We start from the raw sequence: 12824 nt of genomic DNA on the forward strand, positions 1-12824 counted from the left end.
AAACTTGGTGGCGTCCGTCAGTTACCTTGTGGCGTTGGGAGAAGAAGAAAGAATTAAGAAAATGTATGTGTTGTTACTAGTGGATACGGGAAGGAGGTAAAATGGGGCGTGTGTTTGTGACTGAAAGAATGGTGAGACGTCACACCTAAGGAGCCAATACAATTGCCGGTGGCGCGTGACGTCGCGCTTCGGCGTGATCGCATGCCGGCATACCTTCAGGAGAAACGCTTGCGAATGATTAATGCTAACGCATTTCCGTCAAGTCAACCAACTGATCATCAGTTAGATTTTTTTCTTGTCTTCTTCCCGTTGCGGTGCTTCAATATACTTTCGCAACGCTCGCTTAACTGAAATAACTCATGCACTTAAGTTCGGTGCGCATGGTGTCGTGGAACATTAAAACGGCGTGACTTGATCAAGCGATTACGAATGAAGTCTGCTGTTTTACGTGCCAAAACCACGATTTGATTATGAGGCACGTCGTAGTGGGAGGTCTGCGCATAAATTTCAACCACCAGGGAATCTTTAACTTGCTGCCAATGCACGGGACATGGGCGTTTTTTCATTTCGCCTGCATCGAAATGCGGCCGCCGCCGCGGCCGGCATTCGATCCCGCGAACTCGCGTTCAGCAACGCAACAGCATAACCGCTAAGCCACCGCGGCGAGTTCGAGCGATTGTAGGTGTAGAACATTAGATGTGGACAAATATTCGAATGTTGGAATACGGATTGAATATTACACACTAACTATTCTTATTTGAAAAGCAACTATTGGGTATTTTTGAATGCTCGAAGCTAACCAAATATTTTGCAACAATCAACTGTTAAAGTGTTGCTATTGTTCTCCATCTACTAAACAGGGTGCCGCAAATTCTCGGAAGCAAACGACAAATGTTTTCGAAGTAACCCAGAAACAAAATGGGTAATGCAAGCTCTGTTTCCTGCTTCACGGTGAAAGCCTACATGACAACTGTGATTTTTGCTTGTACTCTGTCAGCGTTTTTGAAAGTCTAGTAATGCAACGATTTATTTAGGTCGCGGGATAAAATCCTGGACACGGCGGCCGCATTTCCATGGGGGCAAAATGCAAACACCCGTGTATTTAGGTTTAGGTGCACTTTAAAGAGTTTCAGCTGGTTAAAATCAATCCGGAGTCCCCCACTATACGGCGTACCTCATAATGAGATCGCGGTTTTGGTACGTAAACCTCTTAATTTAAAATTTAACCATTTTTTTTGCGCTTTTCAAAAGCTATCGTCATACAGCAGCCATTTATTACTGGAAAACTTGTTTGTAACGATGCTTTAAATATCTTGAGAAGCTATTCGTGCAGCTTTTTAATGACATTCTGGGATCTTGTGTTTAAAACTTTTCCATCGTCCTTGGCGCTTGGCTATATTTTATGCCCTACTCACTGCAGGCATGTTACCTAAATATACCCAAATACTAATTCAAGCTCTAAATATATGCGCCTGCGTTTGAGCATTCGATTCGATGATCAGTACTTAGCATTCGATTCGCATTCGGGAAAGTTGGTATTCACCCATCTCAAATTAAAATTTAATTCATCTCATTTAGCCGTCAATACACTAGAGGAACTCGCTGGGCCAAAGAAAGCTGTCATAGGAAATTGACAAGGGCTCGGAGTCCCGCTGCAATCCAACCAATACACAGGTAGCAAAGTAAGTCCAGCAGACGCAAGCGGAGACACACATGTTGAATAATGTATTGTGTAGACCAGTGCCTCCTGCGGAAACCAATGTGGTGTAATTTTGCAGAAGTAGGCAACTTAAGAACATGTGCGAACGCAATAGCCTTTGAAAGGTGACTTAACTAGAGATTAAAATAATCTTCGGCGTCGATTACACGAGAGTGCATACAGTATGCAGAAACGTGCTTTCAAAAGTAAAGAACAGAAAGCTAGATGGCATGACTAAAGCTTCATGCTCTCCTCCTTGTTTGTGCGTGGTGACCATTTCTCGCCCTTCATTCAAGTATAAGCCACAGTGACGCGTCTTAGTGGGCCGTGACGAGCTAACAACAACAACAAAAAAAAAACACCACTGATTATGACTGACCGCGCAGGCACGGCGCTGTTCAACTGGCTGAACATGAGCGACGCGGTGACGGGAGCGTGTTGCTTCGCTCTTTCTGTGCTGACCATCCTGCTTTGTTTCTTTGTCATGGTCAAGGTGCTCACGGGACTCACGCAGACCCACGTTGTCAAGGTGAGGATGCCCATTGCGTGCACTCCACTCACTCTACGGTGGGGTGACTAGCACAGCTTGGTGGCTATAGCCATGTCCCGTATAGAGGGCGACCTAAAGCGGGAGTAAGAGGTCGCGAGTTGGACCTCGGTCACGGCCACCAAATTCCTATGGCGAGCGGGATGCGAAAAAACGCTCTTGTGCCGGCCATTGAGAGCGCTTTGACTTACCCCCGTATTGAGAAATGCATCTTAATTTGAAGCCTATGGTTGACTTGGTTTAAACGACGCCTGTCGTCAACGCACCAAAAGAAACGCAATGAGCGTCTTCGGCGCGTTCGCACCATGCGTGATTTATACCAAGTCAAGCATGAGCTTCAAGTTAAGTTGCATTTCTGAATGCGGAGGTTAAGGTGGTCAAAAGTATTCTGAAGCACCTCCTCACGGTGTGTCCCGTAGTCATGTTTCGGTACCCTGGAGGTCTGCCCAAGCCAAACAGAAACGACTACCACGCACTACGGATAGCACACGCGACAACAAATCTCGCCCTTTCCTCCAATTCCGCAAACTCGCCGCCAAACAAACAAATTACAGATTTCACCTGAAAACTTACGCTAGCTGCATTAAGGAGAGGAAAACCTTAAGAGGTCACAGAATTAAGGTTAGATGTGCCCTCGGCACTTTACACTCCAGGCTACTATTGAAGTTGAATGCTGTCGTAAAAAATGCATCGCTCTCTTTGATATTCTCGAAGAACACTGCAGGAAGAACTTACGATAATTGCTAATCAGCTCGACAGCGTAAATTTATCTCAACCGGAAAACAGAGAACTTGAACAATTCGTCGAAACTAGCGAGAAAAGCCTAATAGATAAATACCAGCACAAAGGTATTAGAGCTGCAGATCCACCCAAGAAAACTAATAAACTACGGCATATAGCTTGTAGCTCGCTTGTAGCCCTATCGGTGGGATAGGGCTACAAGCGAGCATCCAGAGCACTGTAACAACGTAGTAGACGTGTCCCAGAGTCTAAGCCCCAGTGAAGATGATCTCCTGAATGGTGGTCTAACTTTTTGCCCCACGAACAACGCAGTAAACGAATACGAACTCCACAAAGATATAATAGAGTGTTCAAGACGCATGCGCATCAAGGAGTTCTTTTTCGATAGGCCGGACGTGGGAAAACAGGATAGAGGCTCTCCTAGACCACCTAGCACGTGGACACCGGAAGCCGAATAGTGCCCAGACCTGGATTTATACATAAAGCTAATCTCAAAGGAAATTATAGAGTCAGCGCGGCATTGCCAGAAACATAAAAATTTGTCCGCCGCGCAGCACCAAATCCTCAAAGAATTCGCGAAAAGGAATGGCATTGTAATAAAACCAGCAGACAAAGGCGGCAGTATCGTAATCTGGCCTATAGAAAAGTACAAGAGTGAGGACTCCAAACAACTGAGCAACCATACCCATTACAGAAAACTCGACTCTAACCCAAATTCAGACTACATCAATACTGTGCAAAGCACTATAGCGGAGCTCCTGTCCAGGAAACTAATCACACAATGTTAAATCGCTTTATGATGCCCAAGAACAAAGAAGCAGGCCGCTTTTATCTTCTTCCGCAAATGCACAAGGTTCCCGTAGAAGAAATATTTGCAGCAGAAATCGTAGGTCGGCCTACAGTGTCTAATAACAACACACCTACCCAGTCACCATCTAAATTCTTTAGTCACCATTTGTCAAACATCCGCACCACCCTCCCATCTTTTGTTCAAGACACGCCGCACTTTCTTCGAATTATCGATGGCATCAACGCCAGCCAAATCCTTTCCGACCGCGCTATTTTAGTCACTTTGGATGTATCTGCCCTTTACAATAACATACGCATGAGTCAAGGAATTGAAGCCCTATCGAAATCACTCGCATTCAATCCACAAGCGCACGCTCCTGAAGTTTACCTGTCACTCCTAGGTTAGTTCTCACGCTCAACTATTTCGAATTCGTTCTATTCACTACCTGCAAACTTTTGGCACTAGCATAGGAACACTATTCGCTCCCACGTATGCGAACATTTTCATGGGACAGCTTCAAGCAGGCCTGTTGAAATCCTGCCCTTTAAAACCCCACACCTATCTGCGTTACATTGACGACATACTTATAATATGGGAGCATGGTACAAGCGCGTTAACCGACTTCATTAGCCATTTCAATCGCTTTCACCAGAGTATTAAAACAACATTTTGTCAGCAAATCGACACTCTTCATTCCTTCTGACGACTGAAAGCCGCTGATGACCTTTCAGCTATTTAAGCTATTCAAAACCGTCAACTTTGTTGAGTACTGCATTGGCCTCCAAAAATAATTTACTGCTCACCACTCTCCTAGTGAAATCAACTTCCTCGACACGACGTGGTCTACATAGAAAACAGAAAACTGAGAATGACACTTTGCGGGAAGCCTACGGATAGCCAGCAATATTTAGACTACAACCCGCGAAACTGCAAGTACGGAATTTTTCTCGGACAAGCGAAACGAATAAGAAAAATCTGCAGCGAAGCTAACGATTACATCCGCCAAATGAATGAACTTAAAGCCACGCTAGCAGAAGGAAACTATCCACAAGGTGCTCTCGACAGAGCTTATGACGTCGCGTCAAAATTGGAGAGGCAGTCGGAATTAGCTAAGAAACAGCCTAGACCAGAATCTGACAGACCGCCAGATATTATAACAAAATATTCTAATGCCCTCCCGAACATAAACAACATCCTAGAAAATACCACCCAATATTATCAAGTAACGAGCGTCTGAGAAAAGCGTTCCCGGATGTACCAAGTGTTACATATCATCGCGACAGAAACTTTAAAGACATGTTGCAAAAGTGAGCCAACATATTCCCCCGTAATGAAAGCACGTTGTCGCCCTACGTGCAATACCTGCAGGCACCTTCAGAGTGCCCTTAAAATTAAAAGCGCTGCAAATAGTTATACAGACGAAGTGAAAACTAGCTGTACTTGCACTAGTTCCGATGTGATTTATATGCTAGAATGTTTCTTCTGTAAGAAACAAAATATCGATGAAACGGGACAATCAATGAAGGTCAGATTAAACGGACATCGCGCGGACACAGCTAAAAAGCATCTCAAAGCCGTTGCCGAGCATTTCAACCAAGCAGGCCATAACTTTGGTGAACTTAAGCTGCACATATTAGAGTCAAATTTCCGTTCTGAACGAGAATAGAAATACAGAGGATCATACCTTATCCATAAGTTCAAGACATTGCAACCGATAGGCATAAGCGTTTCAAAGGAGGCTTTAGAATCTGTTCGCTATGCGAAATTTCAAGTTATAGGCAACAACACTTAGTTATTAACATTCGGTTGCTTAGTGTGTTTTCCCTCCCTTTCGTTTTTCTATTTATTTATATATTTATTAACCCGCCGTGGTTGCTCAGTGGCTATGGTGTTGGGCTGCTGAGCACGAGGTCGCGGGATCGAATCCCGGCCACGGCGGCTGCATTTCGATGGGGGCGAAATGCGAAAACACCCGTGTACTTAGATTTAGGTGCACGTTAAAGAACCCCAGGTGGTAGAAATTTCCGGAGTCCTCCACTACGCCGTGCCTCATAATAAGAAAGCAGTTTTGGCACGTAAAACCCAATAATGTAATTTTTTATATATTTATTCCATTTCAGTATTCTTTTTTTAACGAGCACCGTTTTCTGCCGCTCCTTTTATTATCTCTTTCAGAGAGGCAATAGGCCACGACCTCCAGCGAAGCAGATAATAGAGGGGTGCTGTGCACACACACGACCGTTGACACGCCGGCTGACACACGGCCGTGTCGCCGGCCTTGTGCATAGCACCCCTTTAATCTCAATTCCGCACCCTCGTCGCTAACACACCTTCGGTCGTTGTCGTACCCACCCGCCTTACCCCCTCTCGCCTTTAGAAGAACCCTCTCTATATGTACTGTGCCAAGGAAAGCATATGCCGCCTTGAAAAAGACAAGTCCACTTGTCGAAACGTTGGCTCCCGCTTTTACCTCATTCTAGTTTGGCTAATCATCTTGGATTTTCATCTCCCGCCTTCCCCGTGTTTTCCCTCGTAATCATATAGTAGTTTGGGCACATGAAACTGCAGGATTTATACATTTTTCATGGTAAATAATCATCCGTGATGACTGAACAAAGCTTTACTGCACTTTTAACTGAAGAAATGATTATCAGCTTTAAGCCACGCTTTTGGGCGTTTGCGGACTTATCGGCTATGCACACTGCGCTTGGGTTTGTCGAAAAAGGCGTTGGTTCAAAAGCTATTTGCTAAACCCCGCATAACTAGCGGGCTAATTACGCAAGCGGCTGCTATTTGGGGTTGCTTACAGTTCTGCCTAGCTCCAATGCGTTCTATACGTGCAAATAGATTCTCACACCTTTCTTGTCGTCGGAGCTAAGTTACCGCTTCTTGTGAAGGGCATAACATACTATGTCAGATGAAGAGTACGGTGACGCGAATGAGCTCGTGTGTGAGCAGCGCCCCTTTCATTCGATCTGCGCCATGCTGCGGCCCGTCACCGCCTCACCTCCACACAGTCGCACCTTCAACGGTTTCCTCTTCAGCCCACATCGTAATCTCTCGTCCACAGGTGCTGACGGTGTGCGTGAACCGCGAGTACAGTTTCCCGGCGTCGATGCTGGTCGGCTACCTGTGCCTTCTGTTGGGCTGCCTGATAACTTTCGTGTTCCAGAGCAGCTCGGCGTTCACGTCGGCGCTGTTGCCCTTTGCGGCGCTCGGCATGCTCGACCTGGAGCGCGTGTATCCGCTCACGCTGGGCTCCAACGTGGGCACCACGGCCACGGGACTCGTGGCTGCCCTGGCCGGCAACCCCGTCACTCGGCAGAACGCGCTGCAGATCGCCCTGTGCCACACGTTCTTCAACGTCATCGGCATCCTGCTCTTCTATCCGGTGCCGTTCTTCAGGTCACACGCACGTCCCTGTAACTGCGCAGTAGATAGATTTACCTTGTCCGCAAACGTATTACCCTTCACGGGACATAGTGGGTTAACAGAGCTGTGGACAGCCGTAACCGGTAGCAGTAGAACGCCTTATACAACTACAACACGTTTCAAATGTTTCTTTTACCTTTGTGTGTGTGTGTGTGTGCGCGCGCGCGTGTGTGTGCGCGTGCGTGCATGCGTGCGTGCGTGCGTGCGTGTGTTGAGTGAGTGTTCTTGTCGACAACAAATGAAAGGCCGGTAATGTTAGTGATTACGTCACTACCGACTCTTCACACCAGCAGTCGAGTGGAATATGCTAGGTCACTGCAATAGCGTTGTGTTCTTTCTGGTCAAATTATGTGCTTCAAGATGGCGCTACAAGTGTTGTTGCTACTCGTATTTAAAGGGAATGGAAGCATCAACCTGTGCGCAGTTTAGATAAGCAAGAATCGTTTAGAGTATCGGTGAAGATAAAGCGGGGAAGATATTGATAAGGCCGGATCCCTTACAGGTATGTGTTTTGGGGAAATGAAAAAAAAAAAGGTTAAAGGGACACTAAAGCGAAACAATAAATCAGTTTAGTCTAATAAAGCATTGTTTCAGAACCCAGCAGGCAGGCATTTCAAAATAATAGTTCGAATAGCAGATGAGAAAATGAAGGTCGAAGTATCAATATTTGAATGTCGCGCCGAAACCCCGACGCCGGTACGTCAGTGTGACGTCAGGGATTCCATAGTACGTTTTCGCATTTGGACCCCGTTGACTGAGTAAAGGTTTCCGAAACTTGCCATGTTGAATATTTGGTTCCTTTGGAACACAATGCAGTCAGTATGTACCGCTATATATAATTAGTCGGCCCATCAATCTCAATGACGTCACAGCGACCATGTGCGGGAACTTGAAGGAGGCGTCGCCACCCTTCTTTGGTTTGTGCGCTTTTTCTCGCTTACCAAGCGTCTTATCGTGGTAAGAGTGGTGTTTCTGGTGTCGTAGAAAGGCAATTTACTGATGCAGAAGAAATCATTTTTCTCTTTAGGGTCCCTTTAAGGAGATGTACACAAAATGGTAGAATAAAAAGCATGTACATCATACCTGATTAACAAAGCAGGCAATGTGACTTTTTGTCAGCGCCCCGTTTCAAAGGGGATGACAATAAATTATCGTCATCTGCCTCCACCTTCCGGTATACCTTGGTGTCCCGACAAGAGCAGCATGCTTGCTGACAAACTAAAGGTCTATAATGTCTCACATTCTCCAGGCACATTGTCCAGGCGCTACAATTCGTAAATTTCAATATGTGTCGTAAAGTACTTCAGAACTTTAGTCAGTTTTCGTCAGTTAGTTGATCATCTGTTTAGATTTGTCGTGCAAGTGTAATGTCCGCCTTGAATAATCCAAATCAAGGACAAGAATGTTGTTATCCACAACAGGCGGTTTTTTTTTAAATTTGTAAAACTTAAATATGATCACCCATATATATACGCCCCTAGATGCGAAATTAATGAACTGAGTGTCAAATTTGATTCGCAGAAGTGTGAGTTGCATTTGAGAGTCGGTGGTGAGTGACGCCGTAAGAAGAGGGCTCATGCTTAATTTTACCAAGTTAGGGTTCTTTAACGTCCATCTGAACCATTTCTTGCATTTCGCTCTCATGAAAGTGTGGTCGGGAATCGAACCCATACCTCGGTGTTCAGCAGCAGAATGCCATGGCCACCGCTCAACAGAGGCGAATTTATGTTAAACGATTGAATCCTTTTCCCCTCGGTAGAAAGTTGGGACAACTCGCCGAATTATCTGCCCTTGGAACAACGTTACGGCGCATGCAATACCACAAGCCTGCCTGTATTCCGGTCTGGTAGGTAACGTCTCTCAACCGGAGATATCCCTCGTTTTGCTTCTCTGCAACGTACACACTACAGAACGCACAGACGGCGGGTCCACGTTTGTTTCTCCCCCGCGCAAACGTGGTAGTCACGTAACGCGGGCCGCATTTGCTGAAAACGGTCGATGGTACCCCATCGCACAGTTTTGTATTGTATGGTCATCGAAACCCGAAGACACCGGAAGGTTGACGTAAACGCGTGGTTTGTTTAGCATATGGGCGCATAGAGTGCAATTGCATGATGACTGATGACTCATGCATGATGCATGATGACTTATGCATTCCTGTCGTATTCAATCTTTTCTTTGCCGAGCTCAAAAGTGCATAGTCCATCAATCCATCCATCCATCCATCCATCCATCCATCCATCCATCCATCCATCCATCCATCCATCCATCCATCCATCCATCCATCCATCCATCCATCCATCCATCCATCCATCCATCCATCCATCAATTCCATCCATCGATCCAATCACCCATTCCATCCACCGAACCATTCATCAATTCCATTCGTCCATCCAGCCGTCCAAGCATTTATCGCTTATGTGCATGGTGGTGAGCCCAGGGGCAGATTCAATTATCGTAGTCACAAACGGTGGCTTCCTCATCTAAGCACACAACGAACACTAATATCAAAGGGGAAAGGGGAAACTCGCTGCATTTTTTCGGACGTGGCTTGTGTGCAAAAGTAACGGGCGCGTCCCGCCGTGGGCGGGGTCGGAACCGCAGGACCGCCTTTCCGGTTGCGCCAGTAGAGTGAGCCTCACAGCGCGCGCAATGCTGCTCGCAGAGTACCGCTGTTCATCGCGCGACGGCTGGGCGAGACGGGCGCCAAGTACCGCTGGTTCGTGCTCTTCTACCTGCTGCTGATGTTCTGCGTCATTCCGCTGGCGGCGCTACTGCTGTCGCTGCTCGGCGACTTGCCGTTCAGCATCATCACGGTCGTCGTTATAGCCGGCGTAATCCTCACGACGCTCATCAACGTGCTCCAGGTACGTTCACGGTCGCCAGCGTGGTTTCTCACCCGGTTTCTTGACGAATCAATTTTCATGAATAATCGAGCGAACTGGATGAAATTTCATGTCCTGTGTGGAGTTTATTCTCCCATTTTAGAACATGTTTCTTTTATTTTATCAATCTTTTCAGATTTCTTTTTGTGCCGCCGTAAAGTGAAAAAGTTTGGTCTCTTGTGAAGGTTCTGGCTTTGTGTAATAACCACGAGAGTGTTATAAAATAGCTTGCAACCTTCCACGTGAAGCACAGATTGCAAGGAAGATGAAAAAATAATCTTGTTTTGCTTTGGCATTATTGAGAACATTGTCGAGCAGCGCGCCGCCACGGCTTAGCGCCTATGGTGTGGCGCTGATAAGTTCGAGGTCGTGGGATCAAATCCAGGCCGCGGTGGCCGCATTTCCATGGGGGCGAAATGCAACGAAGTCCCTGTCTCTTGCGCTTGGGTCACGTTAAAGATCCCGTGGTGGTCAAAATTAATCCGGACTACCTCCCCCACTACAGCGTGCTTCAAAATAAAATAGTTGTTTGGCACGCAAAACGCCAGAATTCATTCAACATTGTCGAGTACACTTAACCAAGATTGCCAAAAATTATAATACCTAGATAGTTCTACACATCCGTTTGCAGAAGTATGTAACATTTGGTGGCGATTTCTGATAACGTCTGTTATCTGCATTTTTAGGAGACCACTCGAAAAATGTTACAAAAAGATAATTGAGATAATTTTCTTTTTTATAACAAAGTGAAACTGATATTTTTACCTTCCTTCTAATCAGGGCCCTATGTAGAAACAAAGTAGGCAGTTTTATATTACTCTATTAGTCATGATAGGAACGTTTAAATTTTCACAAGAGAGCATGCTGTTTCCAATTTGACAACTACAGAAAATAAATAACACTTTGATGAACCAGAAGTTTATCCGAAAATAGGAGATTAAACTCCATAAATACATAACCTTACTCTGTTATTTCTACTCTAAATAAAAAGTTAATTTCTGAGTTACATCTGCCCTTTAGAGGAAGCTTTTTGTCGGGGGCTTCTTTCTAAACACACATGAATAGATAAATTATTTTTTTCTCAACAACCACTGCACCGATATTGATGAGTTTTGTTGCATTTACGAGGAAAGTTAGTATCTGGAAATTTTATTAAGTAGATAGTTATTCATGCGATCATTTTTCATAAAAATTCGTAAAGGTTACAATGTTTCCAAGAACAGGGCTGGCACAAATTTGAAACCTAGCAAAAAGATATTGTTACGTAGGAAGACGCAGACGAAAAGCTATGTACAAATATATTTACAAGGAAAATACGCTGCGCTTGGCCAAGAGGCAACAGCCCGCGCTAGCTTCTAATCGTCGTCGTCGTCTTCACACTGCTGGCCTTTCGTGATCGCGCATATTGTGCCGTAGCACTACCCCCGGCTGCAAAAGCGCCGTCCCGGAGCGACTAAAGATCGGACTCGGAAGCAGTGTAGTAGGCCTTGAGCCTACTGACGTGTACGACATCACTAGATGCCACAGGAGAGGACGAGGTTGAGGCCACAGGAGCAATTTCGTAAGTCACAGGCGTCACCTGGCGCAGCACGCGGTAGGGCCCTGTGTATCGCGAAAGGAGCTTCTCTGAAAGTCCGACGTGACGAGAGGGCGACCACAGGAGCACGAGCGCACCAGGTGAAAACTGTACGTCACGATGGCGGGCGTTGTACTGACACTGCTGAGTGGTCTGTGAGGCCGTCAGTCGAGCACGGGCAAGCTGGCGTGCATGGTCAGCGAGGGCGATGGCGTCGCGCGCATACTCGCTTGTTGAGACCGCAGCAGGAGGAAGTGCCGTGTCTAGGGGCAAGGTAGGTTCGCGACCGTACAGTAGATAAAAGGGAGAAAATCCGGCGGTGTCGTGCCGGGAAGAATTGTACGCAAATGTTACGTAAGGAAGGGCAATGTCCCAGTCGTGGTGGTCCTTGGAAACGTACTTGGCCAGCATATCGGTAAGAGTACGGTTTAACCGCTCTGTCAGGCCATTGGTTTGAGGATGGTATGAAGTAGTCAGTTTGTGTTGAATGGAGCAGGAACGCACAATGTCAGCGATAACTTTCGAGAGGAAGTTTCGACCACGGTCAGTAAGCAGTTGTCGCGGGGCGCCATGAAGCAAGATAATGTCACGCAAGAGAAAGTCCGCGACGTCAGTGGCGCAGCTGGTAGGGAGAGCCCGAGTGATAGCGTATCGGGTGGCGTAATCAGTCGCGACGGCTACCCATTTGTTCCCAGAAGATGACGTGGGAAAGGGACCGAGCAGGTCTAATCCAACACGAAAGAACGGTTCCACAGGGACGGTGATCGGCTGGAGATGACCGGCAGGTAGCACCTGAGGTGTCTTCCGACGCTGGCAGGGATCACAGGCAGCAACATAGCGTCGAACGGAGCGAGCGAGACCAGGCCAATAGAAGCGGCGGCGGACGCGGTCGTACGTGCGGGTTACCCCAAGATGTCCTGAAGTGGGTGCGTCATGCATCTCAAAGAGCACAGTCTGTCGTAGCTGTTTTGGCACGACAAGAAGAAGGTCAGAGCCGTCAGGGAGGAAGTTCCTTCGATACAGAATGCCACCCTGGAGGACATATCGGCGAACGGATGCGTCGGTAGGTGTAGAGCGCAGACGCTCGATAAGTGCTCGCAGCGATAGGTCTCGGTACTGCTCATCGGCGATGTTACCGAAGGCAGAGACAGAGA

At 46.7% G+C, this 12824-nt stretch overlaps 1 protein-coding gene across 1 annotated transcript in view; it reads left to right on the top strand.

The window, feature by feature from the left end:
• The window catches only part of LOC126530367 (sodium-dependent phosphate transport protein 2B-like), a 33156-nt gene that overhangs the window by 11955 nt on the left and 8377 nt on the right, over nt 1-12824 (top strand). Inside the window, exons 4-6 of the mRNA XM_072288074.1 lie at nt 2086-2228; nt 6848-7182; nt 9875-10076. Coding sequence (XP_072144175.1) covers nt 2086-2228; nt 6848-7182; nt 9875-10076 — 680 coding nt within the window. The remainder of the gene's footprint in view (nt 1-2085; nt 2229-6847; nt 7183-9874; nt 10077-12824) is intronic.

Source organism: Dermacentor andersoni, chromosome 5 (assembly GCF_023375885.2).
Source record: "Dermacentor andersoni chromosome 5, qqDerAnde1_hic_scaffold, whole genome shotgun sequence".
NCBI lineage: Eukaryota > Metazoa > Arthropoda > Arachnida > Ixodida > Ixodidae > Dermacentor > Dermacentor andersoni.